The sequence below is a fragment of the Octopus sinensis genome, linkage group LG3, assembly GCF_006345805.1.
Source record: "Octopus sinensis linkage group LG3, ASM634580v1, whole genome shotgun sequence".
In the NCBI taxonomy this organism is placed as follows: domain Eukaryota; kingdom Metazoa; phylum Mollusca; class Cephalopoda; order Octopoda; family Octopodidae; genus Octopus; species Octopus sinensis.
This window is the reverse complement of record NC_042999.1, coordinates 49,810,813-49,832,239: the sequence shown is the minus strand read 5'-3', so window position 1 is coordinate 49,832,239 and position 21,427 is coordinate 49,810,813. Positions and strand designations below refer to the sequence as shown.

The following is a 21,427-nucleotide window of genomic DNA, read 5'->3' as shown; positions in this document are numbered from 1 at the left end:
CATATCAAGATAAACAGTGCATGACCTTGCAGGTGGGGCCCAGTTAGAATTTTCTTCTGGTCGAGTAGCCCATCCTGCTCAAAAGGTCCCTGAATAAGGATTGTTTAAGGATGTTCAATGAAACACCCATGTTTCCAGAGGTGAATTATTTAAACCCCAAAGAATCCCTCTCAACACATGGCTATGATGCTCCCCTACTACTTCTGTTCATGATCAGAGATGCCCATATCGTTGGCCACTAAGGGACATGCTCAACTGGTTAAGGTCAAACAAGTGACAAGCAAATCTGTGGTATTGAGCAAAATATTTGCTGTAGCCCGTCTTTTATACCAAGACAAAACAATGTACATGATAACACTTCCAATCAGTTAAGATCAGAAGCCACGTGAGCCACTGCCTGGTACTGCATCAGGGCAAATATTATTATTATTATTATTAAGGCAGTGAGCTGGCAGAATTGTTAGCATGCTGGGTAAACTGCTTGATGGTATTACATCTGCTGCTACACTCTGAGTTCAAATTTTGCTGAGGTTGACTTTGCCTTTCATCCTTTTGGGGTTATTAAATTAAGTACCAGTGAAGCACAGGGGATGATGCAAATAACTATTCCCTTCCCACAAAATTCCAGGCCTTGTCCCTATAATAAAAAGGACTATTACTATTATACAAACATGTCAGATGAAATTTGTAGAGAAGACAAAATAAGCACTTCATTTTGTATTCCAGTCACCCTGTTTTCTTAGCAGAAGTTGCAAACAAGAATTAAAACTAAGTTAAGGCTTTGTTTATTCATCACATACAGCTAACAATAGTATCCATAATCACAATAGTTATTTTACATTCTTTAGGAAGACTTCATCAACAAGGAAAAAATTTAAGTGGAAAATAAGGGACAAATAGAAGCAATTTATATGTATATAATTAATAGAGAACACATATATATATATATATATATATATATATATAGGGAGAATATTGTTCCTTTTCCCATTCTGATACTCACGCACATATATTAATGATATATGGAAGATAACTCACAAAGTAATAAGTTGAACAAAGGAATATCAGTAATGTAGCTATTATATAAGATTTCTAATAACAATAGGTGGCAGATTAATAACAACACAAACTAAAAAAAAAACACACTACTATCACTGAAAATACCCCCACCACTACTACTACTAAATAAACATACTATTGCCCATATGAATAACTCCATGATCTCTATTTAAACAAGAGCTAAGCCTAACATCCTGTTTTTGCTTTACAGCCAAATCCCACATTAGTGGGAAATAAGATTATAAAATAACATAAAACCATAAAGATACTCAAAAACATTCACTGGAAACCTTATCTTTAGAGAGTCTTTCATTTGTTTCAGTCATTGGACTGCAGCCAGATTTGGGCACTGCCTTGAAATATTTAGTCAACCAGATTGATTTTAGTACCTATTTTCAACTTTGATACATATTTATCATTCTCTTTATTCTAAACCACTAAGTTTTAGGAGTGGCTGTGTGGTAAGTAGCTTATTTAGCAACCTCATGGTTTTGGGTTCAGTCCCACTGAGTGGCACCTTGGGTAAGTGTCTTCTACTATAGCCTTGGCCCGACCAAAGCCTTTTGAGTGGATTTGGTAGACGGAAACTGAAAGAAGCCCGTCGTATATATATATATATGTGTGTGTGTGTGTGTATATGTTTGCCCTCCCAACATCGCTTGACAACAGATGCTAGTGTGTTTACATCCCTGTATCTTAGCAGTTCGGCAAAAGAGACTGATAGAATAAGTACTAGGCTTACGAAGGAATAAGTCCTGCGGTCGATTTGCTCAACTAAAGGCGGTGCTCCAACATGGCCACAGTCAAATGACTGAAACAAGTAAAAGAGAGTAAGAGTAAACCAACAAGTTATAAGGATGAGAGACAAGCATAAAAATGTACATACATGTGCGTTCACATGCTTAACATTTGCAACGGACTTCTGCACAGTTTCCAACTAAATTCACATTGGTCAGCCCAGGGCTATAGTAGAAGACACTTGCTTAAGATGCTGTACATTTGGGACTGATGTAAATGTTTAAAATTTACACATAGACAAAGGCAGCAAACTATCAGAATTGTAAGCACACTGGGCAAAAAAGCTTAGCAGCATTTTGTCTGTCTTTACAGTCTATATTCAAATTCCACCAAAATCGACTTTACCTTTCATCCTTTCAGGGTCAAAAAATAAATACCAGTTGGGCACTGGGGTTGATGTAATCAACATCCACCCCTCCACACACACAAAAAAATACTGGTCATCAGTATTTACATGTAGATTACTCCTTGGCTCATTTGATCTCCAGTATTCATCATCAGGTCTCCTATACCTAGAGATTCACATAGTTTAACAAAGGATTCAATCTAGGAACCTTTTATTTTTAGTAGAGTCCTTGGCATACAGGATAAGCATATAATCATCCTTACTTTAATCCTTTAGCATTTAATCCTTTAACTCTTTAGCATTTAAACCTGCCATATCCAGCCAAAATATTCTACTTGCTTTATGTTCAAACTGGCCAGATCCAGCCTTTAACATCTACCCAACAATTTCATTCTAAAAATAAACAATCACATCATTGAAATATCAAAGCTATATGATAATGCATGATTAATTTGAAGCAATATGAATGAATAAGCATTATATTTGACAGAGTAACCTGAATGCTAAAAGGTTAAAGTATGTGTTCTCAGTTCAAATACAGTCAGGTTCTATATTTACATCTAGGAATAAGACACTTGATGATGATTTCAAATCAAACCAGTTAAAATGCAGTGAAGATGTAAATGTTAAAAACTATATTTCTGTTTTCAAAGATGAGGTAAATAGTCAGAAAACGGATTAAATATTAACAACCGTTTTCATCTCCAAAGATAAGTTTACTAGTCTGAAAAAAAGCAAAAGAAAGATAATCTTGTTAGAACTTTCCTTAGATATTTAGATTATTTAAATTCAGTAAAGTTTTCTGTGTAACTTTCTGCTTTTTTTTTTGTTTTTATTACAGCCCCAGCCTATGATGGTAAACATCGAGTAATACCAAATCATTGGAGTTATCCTGACAACATGCTGTCCCAGCCAGTAGAAATGGATACTGGACAAACGATGGGAAAGGTACAGGATACTGATTGTATCGTAGACCTTTCTCAGTGTACGCCTGCATACGATGACGAAGAGTTGATGAGTAACTTTTCTGATGAGACAAGGGTGAGATACTTACGGATTCCTCATGTGGATGCTATTGCCTTTATTCCACTTGTGGCTCTGTTGTGCTCATCACATTTACCAAAATATAATGATCCTTGTCTTCTATACCTGCAAAGCTACAGATTCACTATTCTCAGCACAAATCTAAATGGATTATCTATCACACATGCACTATGTTATATTTGTTCTGATATTCTGGTGCACAGTTTTAATTTATCTCTTTCTATATAGTCTCTCTGATGTTTTTATATGACCTCAATTAGCATGAATATTTTTTTATATCTAATCAATGCTAACATAGGAGAGCTAGTATAAAAGTTGTACTTAGTTTTGTTGTTAATTTTATTCTGGGATAGCCCCTTTCTCCCACAGCCTTTTCCCTGACAAGTAGTACTAATTTACTAATATATGTGATATGGAAGCAGTATTTTAAACACAAAGAATTACATGTGTATTATTTCTTTTAATACTATGTGTCTTACAGTCATTTTTGATGTTCCTATTTGAATAATAGCAGTTAAGTAACTAACTGCAAAATTCTAAACCGTAAAAAATTCAAATTTTGGTCCATCATCAATTAGTTGTGATTAAGATTACCATTAGCAAGACTGATTTTTCACTCCCCATTCTCTTCCTGTTTTTATATTACTCTATGCCATTTTCACAAGTCTCTCCTTTCTCACTCTTTATCTATTTCCTGACTGTTCTATTTTATATGCCATTAGTTTGTATGTTTGCCTACTTATATTTCTTGTCTTATTTAACTTCAGTTCTCTTCTATTCCTTTGCTTTCACACTCCTACCTTATTATTATTCAACTCACATGTTATCAAATTAAAATTCTTTCACACGTATGAAGCCCTTTTTTAAACTCCCCACAACCTTGCAGGACAAACAAAAAAAATTATCACTTTCACTTTACATTTAATTGATTGGCATTCAGAAGCACATATTTGCATTAAACACTAACTTTAATCATTTAAGGCCCAAAGTAGTGGTTCTCAAAACAGTCGGAGTATGTGCATATAAAAAGATAACCCCCCTTAAGTGGACAGCAGGACGTTTTTCTAGCATTTTACTTATTCATTGTTGAAGTATAGCTCCCGGTCATTTCTGATCACGCAGACCTATAGCATGCAGCTAGCCTGCTGAGCAATTAAATGCAACTCACAAATCTATTATTCTAGATGTTTCTGCGAGCTGAAGTTAAATTGTTCAACTAACATTCAAACAGTCGCAGTAACATCTTTCCTTTGTATAATATTTTGGATTACATCTATAATGTTCATATATCTTAGAAACAAGACAGTAAAATTTGAAAGGAAATTTGCTATTAATTATAGCAGGTATGATGAATGTTTAGAGTGTTGTCCATTGGCTTGAGTCTATTCGAGCAGACCTCTATTCAAAGTCATTCCAGCCATGACCATCTCATTGCTTTAGAGAAATATAGGACTACATTATCTAATGTAACTTGCCCTGAGATAAAAGGTGTGATTTGAGTGAGATTTTGCTGGTATTTCTGCAGATCAAGATACAATGAAGAAACTGCATCATTGGTTGAATGTCGTTGTCGTCATTATTATTATTATTATTTGCCTTTAGTAGAAAGGATTATTATTATTATTTTTGTTCTTTAGCTCCTTCTCAATCTTGATCAAGCAAAGGCATTTTATCTATGATTAACCTTTATTTCCAATGGTATATAGGAACACATTAACTCTTTCGTTACTGTATTTCTGTTGAGATGCTCTGTGTTTCTCTCAATTATTTTAGATATAACAAAGAACTTAGTAAAATAACTTAGTTATCATTAAGCTGATGTTAGGAACATTAATTGTGACTAAGGTTTGGTGGAAAATTTTAATTCAAAACTTAGGTAAACAAGACATTTGTACTACAGAGCCAGAGCTGGTTTCAGCTGGGTTGGTAACGAAAGAGTTAAGTAATACATCTTGTCTCTGTAAAAACAAGAGAGTATGATTTGCAGATTTAACTGCTATTTTTAGATTGGTGCGTATCCATTGTTAGGTCTTCCTTGCTTACCTATCTATTGCCTCATGCACAAAATGTTAAAAGAATATTGTCAATAAAAAGCAATTTAGATACTGTTTCATTCATATATGAGAGAATCACTGATCTGTAGACCTCTGTGTACACTGTTTTTTGTATGGATATCTGTTACATCACTATTAGGCATTTTTTGCCCTTTTCAAGCCTAGCCAGGCTCTTGGGCCCGGTTTCCCAGTTTCTGTGGCGTATGTGTTCCCCACTAGCTGGACGAGATGCCAGTCCATTGCAGCATTACTCAAGAAACAGGAAAAGAGAGTGAGAGAAAGTTGGGGTGGAAGAATATAACAGGGGTCGCCACCACTCCCTGCCAGAGCCTCGTGGAGCTTTTTAGGTGTTTTTGACCAATAAGCCCACACAACGTCTGGTCTGGGAATCGAAACCACGATACTCCGACCGCGAGTCCGCTGCCCTAACATCTGGGCCATTGCGCCTCCACGTTGTTTGTTACTTACAAATTATAAATCAATTAACTAAATTAAGAACTTTACTCCTATACGTCAGTTTTTATATGCAAGTATTGGTTTGCAGTTCTCTTGTGACAACACATGACGTAATGGCTAGAATGTTCAGCTCATGATTGTAAGGCTGCATGTTCAATTCTCGAACCAGATGACTCATGTCCTTGTTCTTGAATGAAGTTCTCTATTTTCTTTTTCTTTTGGTACTCCAGACTGCTTAGCTGTAGATGAGCACTAGCTTGGCGCTGACGTGGATTTCTGTCTCCTACTGTCAAATACTAGAGTTGAAAGGGTTTCAATGTCAGCTTGGAATTACATGAGCACACTTTTTTCACTCTTTTACTCTTTGACTTGTTTCAGTCATTTGACTGTGGCCATGCTGGAGCACCACCTTTATTTGAGCAAATCGACCTCAGGACTTATTCTTTGGAAGCGTAGTACTTATTCTATTGTTCCTTTTGCCGAACCGCTAAGTTACGGGGATGTAAACACACCAGCATTAGTTGTCAAGTGATGTTGGGGAGACAAACACACACACACACACACATATAATAATAATATGAGGGACTATTATTCCAAACTTACAAGGAAAATTTAATTTTAGAAATATTAAATCAAATTTCACAAAATATAATATATATATATATATATAAATTAGAAAAACCCCCACCTTTTATCAATTCAATATATCAATAATATATATACGACAGGCTTCTTTCAGTTTCCGTCTAGCAAATCCACTCACAAGGCTTTGGCTCACCCGAGGCCATAGTAGAAGACACTTGCCCAAGGTGCCACGCAGTGGGACTGAATCTGGAGCCATGTGGTTGGTAGGTGAGCTACTTACCACACAGCCACTCCTATGCCTATGAGGTGTAAAACAATAAGTAGAAGCAACATAGTACATGTTATCATATGGCACATGCTTGCTGTACTTATTACCCTCCAACTTAATGATTCTCAAACAGAACATACTTGGCTCCTAGGTAAGAAATTTTAGATTTGATTCTTTAGTATGTGAACCAGCCATATCCAGCCCAAATATTTTACCTGCATTAGGTTCAGATCAATCAGAACTGGCCTCTCACACCTCCCCTACAATGTCATCCTAAACATAATCACATCATCAAAATCAAGGTAATGCATGATTAATTCAAAACATTATGAATAAATAAGTATTACATTTAACCAAATAATCTGAATACTAAAGGGTTAAGAGGAGAAGGGTTTTAGCTCTATTAGCTGAGGAATTGGGTATGAATTTCTGCTAAGAAAAGAACTCCAAACTAGAAAATAATGTAATCTGTATTCACTCTACATACGAAATACAAATTCAAACAGTGAGTAAAAAGAAAGCCACTCTACTTACAAATCATGTGATTATTTACAATCTGTCACTTAAACATGTCCGGTCATTGAGCTGTCCAATGTTTAAGGGACTTGGGGTAATATTAACATACATTAAAACAGGCCTGGTTTGATGCAAGGCTATAAGAAATCTGCTCCAATGAGTTTCATCTGACCCATACAAGCATAGAAAAGACTATTGAAAAGGTAGCAAGACGCAACGAAAATTTTTAGGAAAAATAAAAATAAGAAAAAGAGTGGAAATTTTACTGGTGAGTGTGTTAAATCATAAGGCACCAAAGAAAATGATTCTCCCCAGACACAACAGAATATGCTTCAACACACAAACTCATATAAAGAATCTGGCAAACCAAATCCAAAAACGAAATTTATAGAGATTATTTATCTAAAATGGAGTCTGATTAGACAGATAGGCCAATGGACATGGAAAATGCTAACAATGTGAAATGGTTCATGCTTCAAAGGAAACTCTTTATGAAGCTGGATCGAAACATTGTCAAACATGACAAGATAGCTAATAAAGGCTCAAATTATTTTGCTTTTCCCAGCAACATATTTGGATGACTGATGTACTTTTAGTTTTATTACAGGTGTCCTGAATATAAAGAAAGAAAGACAGATCACCATTTGTGAGCAGGGCAGCTTTAGAATGAAACTGAGTTTGTTCCTTGATTTTATTGTTCAGTTTCTCTGCTCAGGGGTCAAAGTGGACATTACATCAAATAAAAGTTTTGTATTGCTAAGATTTCAGTATTACTCTCTCCTCACTTTTTTTATGACACTCAAAGTGTTGATCTTCCTAACAACATATTTGGTTATTATAACAAGGAATTTATGACCCGTTGAAATAAGTTCTTTTCTTGTTTGACTGCAATTAGTAAAATAATTTAGTTCTATAAATAGTTTTTTTGACAGTTATTACAGTAAAAGTATAATGCTTAAAAACTGATTTGATGGGAAATTCAGAATAGAGAAGAATTGAGGAAACTTGGGATTGCATGGGAAGGAATATAACCTGGGATTTTGAACCTTTGCTCTGGCATCATGTCATAGAACTTTACTGAAATGCTATTAATGGTACAAGAGGTTTTAGTGTAACTCAGTTTTTACAACAAATGAAAATGTTGGAGTAAAGATTGTTTGCCAACATAACATGGCAGTCCTGGTTTAGGATGAATATTGCTGCAATTTAGCCCCATCGTCTATAGCTGGCTATACAACACAATCTGTGTCCTTATATTTTCAGACAAGGGAATCTAGCACCCCAACTCAGCTCAAAACAATATCTGTGTATTGCGATTTCCAGGTTACACAGATATTGTTTTGAGCTGAGTTGGGGTGCTGGATACTCTTGTTTGAAAATATAAGGACACAGATTGTGTTGTATAGCCAGCTGGAGACAATGTCTCCTGGGGCTAAATTACAGCAACATTCGTCCTAAACCAGGACTACCATGTTATGTTGGCAAACAATCTTTACTCCAAAGTACTGTTGCTGAATATCTCTCATTGTGAGATTTAAAAATAGTAATTTCCAAATGAAAATATTCTTCTTAAATGTTTGTCAATATCCACCTCTTTATTTCCCTTCTAACATGCCTTCTTACGTATATATGCTGCTTCAACTTCCTACTGCTAACTATATTACGAAGCACATTGCTATATATGTCCGCTTAAAATGCCACAACTAATTCAAAGCTTTCACTGCTTCTACTTTTACTTCTAGCAATATAATCTTTAGTTAATACCTTCTTGTGTACCAATGTCACCAATTATAGCAATCACCGAAAAAAGAAAAAAGGCAATAACATTTGAAAGTTTTATCTACCACTCCTTACTCTCGCTGCTACATCATATCTATATATTTTTTTGATCTGCTAGAAATAGCAGCCAAATCACATGCTACTTTTTTCATAAATGGACACATTGGATATTAATGTCAGGATGTGCAATTTCAGCAAAAAAGACACAATAGTCATGACTGAAATTGTCTCTGATGATACATTTGTTCTATCAAGTTGATCTGGTTGGGGAGGCCAAACACCATTAAAATCCCGTATCTGTCTCTAATCTCTAATTGTGACATAATGTACCCCCCACCCCCCTGGCAAACATATCTGTTTGCCTGTAGCATACGATTCTCACTGCCAGTAGCTTTCACAGCTGTTCACAACCTCTGACCACATATTGCATCACATATAATTCCAATTCTAAAATACCAGTTCAAGCACATATTTCTAACCACTAACACCCCCCACCACACTTATCTTCACCAGCATCTCCACTAATTCGTATGGCTAACCACTTTTAATATCACTTCAAACATCTGTCTCCTGCCCACATCACTTCTAACACTTCCCTCTGACTATTTCAACTAATCCTATAAAAAGATATATATCTTGCTGACTTTGATGTTTTTAAATGAATCTTCCTATTTTCCATTGCAGTATGTAAGCTCTCACCATATCCAGGAAACAGATCGACCAGTGAATGGCAGTAAGTTAATTTATATTACTTCTCTTTTTACTTTATTGCATTTCAACACTTTCTGCTCTCACGTAAAGCAAGCTTGAACTCTTGATACGTTTGGTAGATTTATCAAAACTTATTCCCATCTTCCAGTTTGCCTATATTAAGGGAGAAATAATTTCCACCTATCACCTACACATAGCATTCAACAATCAAATGTCATTATCTTTACTTCCTTTCTTTTTCTCTTCTATATTTTTCTACTTCATTTTCTTGTCTATGAGTTTTCCCTTTATTATCTAATATACTTCCTTCTCTCTCACACAAACACACAAATACACACACATGGGAAAGCATGCTGTTTTAAAGATGTGTTTAGCAGTGACATTGGTCTTGATTATGGTAAGTGATTACTGCATGTTTTTGAAAGAGTGTATTTATTATCTCCTCTTTCTTTCCATTTCTCATCACAGTATATTCCAACCTTAATTTTCATTACTAAACCTGGTGTTCTCTCTTTACTTCAAATCTTATGTCCCTCCTTCTATGAAATAGACAATTTTCTTCAATAGCATTTCTTAATAAATACATAGTGTTTCTCAAGCAGTGTGCTTTTCTCCCACAAACTCTCATACTTCTTATATGTTTCCCCTCTCCTAATTATCTCTCTCTCTCTCAGTTTTAAGTCAATTTATAGCTTCAGTATCTTACACTTTTGTTCTGTTTACAGCAGAAGTTTGAGGAAGTGGAAGTAAAGTCAGAAGGAAGTCCAGATAGACAGCAAACTGTTTTAAATTGTGTACAATATATTTTAGTCGTTTATCACAAGTTAGTCCTGGTTGCACAGCCATATGATAAAAGATGTTCCTGCTCTAACCACCCAGTCTTTCTATATATTAGGGATTAATGTACCTACCAGTTAAACAAGGTAGAGTAGTTATGTGTGGCATACTTTTATCAGAGCTAACCTGGACCGAAACAGCAACTGTAAAAAGAGCCTGTATGTGGTAGGTTCATGTACAAGAATTTTGGCTTCTTTTTCTAACAATTGAAAGAATCACTGAGGGACTTGCATTTATGCCTGCCAGAATGAATTCAAGCAAACTGCTGTGTGTGTGTGCATTGATTTGTGTATTTTTATCTCACTCTATGTTTATGTATACACACACACATACGTGTGCATGCACGCACATACACATATTGATGTTTCTGCATGGGATTTGAGGAATTTTTGACTACTGTTTCTAGCAGGTCAGCCTACCATATTGAAGTTGGTTTTGTTGCAAAAGTAACTCTGATAATGAAAACTTTTGAAATATATATTTCAAACATAACTATACCATTTTTTTATGTGCCTGGGACTACAGCATCCAATGTCATCTTTATTTTAAAGCTGTAGGTAGTATAATTTGAGTGAGTTTGCTTACTATTTCTAACAGTTCAAGCAACAATTCAGAAGTTTTGTCATTGGTTACCACATAAGGGCTCACTTATTTGCTATTTAGCCTCAGGTTAGGTTTGATTCGGTGAATCTATGTTAAAAAATGTTCCACCTGTAATCATATTGTCTCACTTGATAAATATATCCTGATAAATATATGCATATACAATTAGGGAGCAGTAGTGTTTGATATGTAGAACAGTTGGCTGTTATTTTTCATCAGATGTAAAGGACATATTACTTGAGCAAATACAGGCAATACGTGTTATTTTTAGCAATGCCCCATCCCCTTTCAAAGGATCTTGTCTTGCAAGTTACTTGGTGACCCTGCCAGTGCTGGTGTCATGTGAAAAGCATCCAGTCCATACTGTAAAGTGGTTGACATTTGGAAGGGCATCCAGCTGTTAAGACTATGCTAAAGCTGATCTTACCTGTGCTGGTTCCACATTTAAAGTATTCAGCCCACTCAGCTGGGTGGCTGGTGTTAGGAAGTGTATCCAGCTGTAAAAACCATGCCAAAACAGACACAGATATCTGGCTAGCTCCTGTCAAACCGTCCAACCCATGTCTGCAGTGAAAGCAGATGTTAAACGATGATGAGGATGATATTGATTGGGAAAATACTTAGCAGCATTTCTTCTGGCACTTTACGAAGCCAAGTTTGCCTTTAACCATTTTAGGCTTGATAGAACTAAGTACTAGTTGTGCATTGGGGCTGACGTTATCAACTTATGCCCTCTCTTAAAAATTGCTGCTCTTGTGCAAAAAAAATTTGAAACATTATATGAAGTTTTAATATGAATCCATGTTCATGAAGACAAAAGCTTAAAAATGATGATACATGCATACATACATGTACACGTATATCTTTGCAAAGATATCTAAGACTCAGGGTTATACTGCAGGTTTACTCTGTTCTGATGGGTGCAGTGAATGGTTGATGGGGTAACTGTAGCTTTGCTTTTCTTAGTAGCAGCAATTTCTTTTGATTTCAAGTTTGAACACCAGTGTGAATATACTGGTTTTGTGTGTGTGTGTGTGGATTGGATTGGATTGGATTTCCTATATTCACTCTGCTGAAGGATGAATGTCTCGGCATGTCCTCTCTACCAACCATTCTCTGGTGTGGAGGCTGTGAATTTGAGCCTGACATCACACTGGTTTGATGGGTCTACTTTGCCACACTGGTATAACATGGCTTGGCAGAGGGCTGCAGCTTCCATACACTTATCCAGGAGTAGTTAAATCGATTACATGTGTACATTTAATGTGTTTGTGTGTGTTGTGTGTGTGTGTGCCATTTTGACTCATTTTTTTCCTTTTTGCACTCTGTAGCTATTACAATGTATTGTCGGTGTTGTTTAGCTCCAGATTATTTATTCTTGAACAAATTTATGATCAAAAGCATTCTAACTATGGCTTTATCGTGTGAGTTGAGTGACCTTGAAGAGTCTCAATCATGCTGTAATAGTAGGCATATGGAGTAGTGTACTTATTTCTATATTTAAAAAGAAAATTGCCCAGTAATAAGTTCTTCTGATTTCTTCTAAACAAATCCGGCTAAGTTTGACTTCACTTACCATTCCTTTGCAATGATGTTATTGTTGTTAATATTGCTTAATCCCAGATCAACAGTGATCAAGTACATCTACAAGCAGAAGTATTTCAACCATGGTGACCATGCCATGATTTCTTTTATATCAAGGACTAAATTATTTGATACATACTTCTTCATTTACAACTGTAGGATACAATTTGTGGGTAATTTCATTGCTATTTCTAGTCAAGAAAGCAACTACATAGGGGATTCCTTCACTGACTCCTGGAGCATCATTATAATAAGCACCAGGCATGTTCAAGTGGTGAAGGTGGTGGTGGTGGTGGCAGTGAGACATGGGTCAATCAATTGACTTAGTTCTACACCACAAGTTTTTTTTTCATCTTGATCTTGTGACAATGTAAAAATCAATACTTGGGAAAGTGAGAGTACAACATATTACTGCTGTCATGTAATAACACTAAAGTAGGCATCTCACAAGTAGAAATCTTCAAAAACCACTAATGTAATCAGTATGTGAAATAGCTACTGAATCACTTATTTAGGTTTTGATAGTATCTTCTTGAAAAAATTATGCCCACAGGCTTTCATAATGTCAATAACAACAACAGTAAGAAGAAGGAGGGATAAGGGTGAAGCTTTCATAAAGTTGCTCCCTTACCATGCTAGAAATAACAGCCTTGATGCTATCATCTTGCAAAATTATATCCACAGGATATTATAATATCAACAATAAAAGTAGTAACAAGGACAAGGAAAGATTAAAAGAAACATCTGTACTGCCTCTTACACATCCTGCTAGAAACAACAGCTTTTATGTTATTGTTTTATTAATTATAGTCAATCTTTCATAATAACAGTAATAACAGCAATCAGAGCAACAATAAGTGATTGGAGTAGAGCAGGAAATCTCTATATAGAGGGTCGGCCTGGTAGAAAGAGCAGCTAAATTCTTTTAGATATACTCTATTATCTTGAAAAAATGAAAGATATTGTGGACCATGCAGCCTCTGATATACAATTAAGACAGGCTTCTCACAATTAAGATGTCATCACTCATTGACCGACTTAATCAACAAAGATCTGGAGCAAATCAACAAGGAGTGGCTGTGTGGTAAGTAGCTTGCTAACCAACAACATGGTTGCAGGTTCAGTCCCACTGCGTGGCATCTTGGGCAAGTGTCTTCTGCTATAGCCCCGGGCCGACCAATGCCTTGTGAGTGGATTTGGTAGACGGAAACTGAAAGAAGCCTGTCGTATATATGTATATATATATATATTTGTGTGTCTGTGTTTGTCCCCCTAGCATTGCTTGACAACCGATGCTGGTGTGTTTACGTCCCCGTCACTTAGCGGTTCGGCAAAAGAGACCGATAGAATAAGTACTGGGCTTACAAAGAATAAGTCCCGGGGTCGATTTGATTGACTAAAGGCGGTGCTCCAGCATGGCTGCAGTCAAATGACTGAAACAAGTAAAAGAGTAACTGACCACTACAACTTTTATATGGTTGTTCATCCTGTTAAAAATAATAACTAAATCTCCCTCAAATTATACTCTATCATCTTAAGAAAAGGACTTGTGTTTCTTGTTATCTCTTAGGAGGGAAAGCAGTATTTGTGATAAATTACAGGACCTCTCAGACTGGTGGAAAGGTGAAAGGAAGGTCATGAACTGGAAATCTGGCCTGAATGTTTCCAAAGGAAAAGATTCTGCTAAAGGCACCTAAGATTCTAAGTAGTGATGTTAAACCCAGTGACTTGTTAAAGACTGCCACCCAAGTAGGTCATAACGGCACTTATTCCAAATACCTTGTGGTATCTGGTCTGACCTACTTACAGTTCTACTAATCTCTCGTCTTGGATTGGGTTCGTAATGTTGTATGAACCCTGAAAGGATGAAAGGGGAAATTGACTTTAGTGGAACTTGAACTTGGGGTTCAGAGAGTGAGAACAAATACTGCAAAACTTTTTGTCTGACACTCTAATGTCTCTGCTAATTCACCAGATACACAATGCTTCCAAAAGAAGAGATGGTCATTGCTAGAATGCTTTTGGTTATATACTTGTTTAATTAAGTTTGATTCAGGGCTAAACAACAACATCAACAACATCAAATCTAAAAATGGACATGGTGAAGTAGCAGGAGCTCACCCTCTCACCAATCAAGGAAGCTTCAATAGGATTACACAAGCTGCTAGAAATAGCAACCAAATCTCCCTCATATTGCACCTTACCATTTAAAATAAAATAATCATAGGACACATGAGATAATGTAATCTTAGATATCACCGTAATCACCGTGAGCGACCAGGCTATCAGATGTTGCTACACATCATTAGTCACAATGCGCTTCACATTGTTTTAGCCTTCAAATGATGCCACCCTGCTGCTAAGTGAGCATGCCAACAGAAGAAAGAGTGAGAGAAAGTTGTGGCGAAAGAGTACGGCAGGGATAACCACTACCCCCTGCTGGAGCCTTGTGGATCTTTAAGTGTTTTTGCTCAATAAACACTCACAACACCAGTCTGGAAATCAAAACCGTGTTCCTACAACTGCAAGTCCACTGCCCTAACCACTGGGCCATTGCACCTCCATAATCTTAGCTATAGTGTATCTTAAATAAAAGATGAGATGGTCATGAATGGACTGCTTTAGTAAAAAATACGGGCCCTATGAAACATATATAAACGTCAAATTTGTAAATGGAATGAAAATGGAAGATGAATGCACCATCACTGACTATAATGATGAAATAACAAGCCAACCAGAGAGCTTCTACATAGTTATTTGATCTGCTAGATAAAACAAACAAAAAATTGAATAGTCATAGCAGAAATGCTTTTGATTCTAGATCTATTCAACCAGAGATGATCAGGAATGAAGCAACAGCGATGACATTGGCAACTTAAATTGTGAGGCTGTTAAATTACCAGTGCAACCATAAGTTATATAACTGCTCTGTTTTCTAAGAAGCATTTTTCTAACAGCTAAATTATAATACTGTATTTGTGGCTGGATGGTTCAGAATTTCACTTTGCAATCACAATGTCTCGGGTTTTCTTCAACTGTGCAAAATCTTGAGAAAATGTCTTTTATCATAATCTGAGTAACTCAAGCCTTATCCAAAAAATCATATGGAAACTTTGGGTAGGAAACTGCATGAAAATGTTTTGATAGGCGCAGGAGTGGCTGTGTGGTAAGTAGTTTGCTTACCAACCACATGGTTCCGGGTTCAGTCCCACTGTGTAGCACCTTGCGCAAATGTCTTCTGCTATAGCTTCGGGCCGACCAAAGCCTTGTGGGTGGATTTGGTAGACGGAAAATGAAAGAAGCCCGTCGTATATATGTTTTGTATATATGTGTGTCTGTGTATGTGTGTGTTTGTCCCCCCAACATTGCTTGACAACCGATGCTGGTGTGTTTATGTCCCCATAACTTGGCAGTTCGGCAAAAGAGACGATAGAATAAGGCTTACAAAGAATAAGTCCTTGGGTCGATTTGCTCGACTAAAGGCGGTGCTCCAGCATGGCTGTAGTCAAATGACTGAAACAAGTAAAAGAGTAAAGAGTATAAATTTTTAGCTGTAACTCAAATGTCTAGCTTTGACACACTGATTTTCTTCCCCCCTTGTACATTTTAAAATTTGATGTATAACCCTTAAACCTAATCAGATAAACACATGATCAAAGGTGTTCCAGTCATGGCCATCTCTTTTATCTAAGGCATTTTGAGCTACGTTTGCATTGACTGATAGGTTTTTTTTTCTTTTCTTGCCTCAGGATGATAAGAATAATTTGAGGATGAGTTGGTTACGTTAGGGTGCAAATATCATAATTTAGCATCCGTTTTCCACACTGGCATGGTATTGAATGGCTTGACAGACCTGGTGAGGCTGGAGGCCACACCAGATTCCATAGTCTGCTTTGGCATGGTTTCTACAGCTATATATACATATATATATATATATATATATAGTTGATCCAAACATGAAAGCACAAAAAAACACAACAACGCGAGAACGTGGAACAAATATAGTATTATTGGACGCTCAGGAAAGAAGAAAAGAAAGCGGGTTTAACGTTTCAAGCAGAGCTCTTCGTCGGAAATATAGGAGAAGGAAAGATCCAGAGAAGGGAAGACGGAGGAAAATATATATATATATATATATATATATATTGCTGTATTTAGGAATGGTCATTTTGCCAGTTTAGCCAATAAAAACACACACACTATATATTCGGTGTTAATTTGCTTCAGCTTTATTTGTTTTTTACATTATTCTTAATCTTATTTCAGCCAGTGTTCTTTCGTCACACTTCTGTGACCTCATTAGTGAAAAATGACCATTCCTAAATACAACAACATCTGTTTCAACACATGATTTCACATCAAGAATCTTGCAAAACAAATATATATATATATATATATATATATATATATACGGTTGAGTTTCTGTGATAAATGACTAGTCAGGGAACTGCAATTTGTTGCTGAACAACTACAGAAATAAATTGTTTATAGTGCTCAGATGTTTGTACTGTACATTAGTTCTCTCTCTCCACCAAATTGGCATTACCTGTACAGGTGCATAGGGTACCACATGTTAGCTGTGGAAATGACTGTGGAGCAACGTGAAAGGAATTGTTTTACTCAAAAACACAACACGCTGCTCAGTTTGTGAATCTAAACCATAATCTTGCAAAACACACACACACACACACACACAAATATATATAGTTTCTATAACTTAAACATTGTGATAGTATAAATTATCAAGTTAGAAATAACTCTGTTACATAGAAACATTATAGTACCACTGTCAATATAACTGTGATGAGTAACATCATTATAATAAGTCTTTGTAAAAAGTCCATAGCAACAGCATTATAATGATATTGAAATACTATCAATGAAAGCAGAATTAAGCTCATTCAGAAAAATACAAAAAAAGTGTCATTCACCAAACAGGAAACATTACAGTTTTGACCAATGAGAAAATTGAGAGCGGATCTATGCATTTCCTCTAAACCTGCTAAATATAGCGCCAAAATATCCTCATCTCTTATGCTGTCATCTTAAATATAGAATCACACATTGAACAAGGTATTCATCTATATATATATATATATATATAAAGCTGAAGTTGTGTGTGTGTGTATGTGTGTGTGTGTGTGGGGGGCAGGTTTGGTAGCCTTCAACCAACACTATCTCCTCCGAGACCCTGCGGCGCAAGTTGACCAAAATTAAGATTATAATAGAAGAAGGCTTGCTCTTCATTCCATAGAGGAAAAAATTCAAATTGGACCATGTTAAGACATCAAAAGGGTGCTTTTTTTCTATGAAAATCCCTATTGTTTACGATTTTTTGACTGTTGTGTCACCATTTTTCAGTGTATTTCAACCAGAAAAATGTTCACTTAAAGAGAATAACAAGCTACATAATGCAAAATTTTTACTTTTGAAAAATTCCAATTCTAAAGGGTCAAAAAGAAAACAAACCCGAGCAACGCTGGGCTATACTGCTAGTAAATATATATAAAAAAAAGTCAGGATGATCAATAGCTTAAATGTGCTTGATCACTGGCTTGCTCAATTAGAGCTGATTTGTTCTAAACCACAACACTGCCACTAACAAGTAAGTTACAGCCAATGATGATGCTGGTAGCCTCTCAGAGAAAAAGGTAGCTGCCAGTTCTTGCTGAACAAGCTGCATAAAATATATGTTTATAATGATCAAGTGTATGCATTGCACATTACCTCACTCCCTCCATCAAATCAATGTTGCATGCATCAAATATAGAAGGGATTGCAGGAGTCTAGGACATTTATCCATCATCATCATCATCATCATCGTTTAATGTCCGCTTTCCATGCTAGCATGGGTTGGACGATTTGACTGAAGGCTGGTGAACCAGATGGCTGCACCAGACTCCAATCTTGATCTGGCAGAGTTTCCACAGCTGGATGCTCTTCCTAATGCCAACCACTCCAAGAGTGTAGTGGGTGCTTTTACGTACCACCAGCATGGGGCCAGTCAGGCAGTACTGGCACCAACCTCGCTCGAATACTTTACACATGCCACCAGCACAGGTGCCAGTAAGGCGATGCTGGTAACGATCATGCTCAAATGGTGTCTTCTATGTGCCACCGGTATGGAGGTCAGATAGTCGCTCTGGCAACGATCACGCTCGCATGGTGCTCTTAATACCCTACTAGCACGGGGCTCGAGTACCATCCCCAAGGACAACAGATGATGATTTAAAACTTCTTAATATATTAGAGAGAGACTAATTAACCAAAGAAGATAATTGTCCTAGGGGGTAGTTGTTGTCAGGGGGAATTGTCCTATAAGGGGGTAATTGTCCTACTGGGGTAATTGTCCTGATATGGATTGCAGAGTAACATGAGATGAAGTGTTTTGCTTGAGAATACAACACACTACCCAGACCAGTAATTGAAACCATGAACTCACGATTGTGAGGGCAACACCCTAGCCACTAGGCTATGCAACCTCACACTTGCAACCAATAGTAAAAGAGGAAGTGAATTCAACTTATAATTTAGATAGAGTCGCCATAGAAGGAAAATAAAGGCTATGCAATTCTATGTAAAATGTTGCCAGATCTGTTTGGCTTTAGTTCAAAATAGAACTTGCATTGTTAAAATAATTGCTTCATCATACTGACCAAAAGTGAATTAGTGACAAATGATTCACTGCTTATTCCATCTGCCTTCACTTTTGTTTCCATATTTCCACAGAATTATACTGCCTACCATTATCATCATGATCATCATCATCTTTTAATATCTGTTTTCCTTGCTGTCATGGTTGGAGGAATTGCCAGTCTGAGTTAATTTTTTATTGGCAGTCTCTGCCCTCATAAAATTGGAGTTCATGAACGTCACTTAAATAGGATTCTACCCCTGGATGCCCTTTCTGTCACTGACTATTTTACAGTGTGGTATGTATGTGTGTGTGTGTATCTCCCTGTCTTGGCATTGCATAATAGTTATTGTCATACAAGCATTATCACTTGTTTCCAATCTTCCATGAAAACATGTCTAGTCATGTGAAGATAATAATTTGCTTGGAAAGGGAGTGTGAGCAGCAGAGAAAGCATCCAATTGTAGAATGTATTAATATAGGCACAGGAGTGGCTGTGTGGTAAGTAGCTTGCTTACAAACCACATGGTTCCAGGTTCATTCCCACTGCGTGACAACTTGAGCAAGTGTCTTCTGCTATAGCCTCAGGCTGACCGAAGCCTTGTGAGTGGATTTGGTAGACAGAAACTGAAAGAAGCCCGTTGTATATATGTATATATATATATATATATGTGTGTGTGTCCCCAACATCGCTTGACAACCGATGCTGATGTGTTTATGTCCCCGTCACTTAGCAGTTCAGCAAAAAGAGACCGAGAGAGTAAGTACTTGGCTTACAAAGAATAAGTCCTGGGGTCAATTTGCTCGACTAAAAGGCTTCAGCATGGCCGCAGTCAAATGACTAAAACAAATAAAAGAGTATATGTGTTGCCCATTGTAATATATTTGAAAAAACTGGGTCATGGAAGATTATGAGTTGCAATGGTAAGAGGTTAGGCATCAAAAATAGATATCACCAAGACAGATCATTTCTCATTTCTGCGTTTACTTTGCTTGACATTCAAAGCATTTAAATTGTAGACAAGCCATGGAAATTCAGCACTTATTCAAGTCGACTTGCAATGATTGAACCAACAGATCTGTTATCAAAGTTGTTCCCTCCATGATCATCCAGTAATTTTCTATACTTTTTTACTCTCTCTCTTTTACTTGTTTCAGTCATTTGACTGTGGCCATGCTGGAGCACCACCTTTAGTCGAGGAAATTGACCCCAGGACTTATTCTTTGTAAGCCTAGTATTTATTCTATCAGCTCTCTTTTGCCGAATGGCTATGTTACGGGGACGTAAACACACCAGCGTCGGTTGTCAAGTGATGTTGGGAGGACAAACACAAACACACAAACATACACACACACATACATATATATATATATACGACGGGCTTCTTTCAGTTTCCGTCTACTAAATCCACTCACAAGGCTTTGGTCGGTCTGAAGCTATAGTAGAAGACACTTGCCCAAGGTGCCACGCAGTAGGACTGAACCCAGAACCATGTGGTTGGTAAGCAAGCTACTTACCACACAGCCACTCCTACGCCTATATCTAGAATAATCAGAAATATCCACAGTCTTCCATTGGACAATCTCCAATGTGTTCTTCAAAATGTTAGAATGAAATTTGAGAAAGATTTCGCTGCTATTTCTTGTAAGTTGAGTGACCACATGTTACTCCTCTCTTGTTGGTTTATATTGTACTGATTCTTTCAAATGGAATAACAATTCTCTTCTGGTAATAAAAACTCTTGAAATTCTCATTATATGATCCATATGAATACCATGGCAAGAACATTGTTATTTTAACATCCATGTCATATTCATATATTATTTATTTACTGCCCAGAGGGGGCTAAACATATATGAGTAAGCATACATAGGATTGTGTGTGTATATGGATATGTCTGTGTATGCTTGTAATGTTATGTATTATATGCATTCATGTACATAAGCCGGTAAGCAGGAAGGCATATATATAGACATGTAGGAGATCTATAAAATTTAGATCTACACGTATGTGCAGATATGGCTGTGTGGTAAGAGGTTTGCTTCCTGACCACATGGTTCAGGGTTCAGTCCCACTGTATGGCACCTTGGGCAAATGTCTTCTACTATAGCCTCAGGCTGGGCAAAGCCTTATGAGTGGATTTGGTAGACGG

At 36.8% G+C, this 21,427-nt stretch overlaps 1 protein-coding gene across 3 annotated transcripts in view; it reads left to right on the top strand.

Moving 5' to 3' along the window:
• Positions 1–21,427, top strand: part of LOC115209653 — a 909,254-nt gene that overhangs the window by 812,367 nt on the left and 75,460 nt on the right. For 2 of the 3 annotated variants that reach the window (XM_036500965.1, XM_029778118.2), the window contains exons 15-16: positions 3,045–3,244; positions 9,590–9,638. In XM_036500965.1, the coding sequence (XP_036356858.1) occupies positions 3,045–3,244; positions 9,590–9,638 (249 nt within the window). The remainder of the gene's footprint in view (positions 1–3,044; positions 3,245–9,589; positions 9,639–21,427) is intronic. The other variant, XM_029778119.2, reaches the window with a different exon arrangement.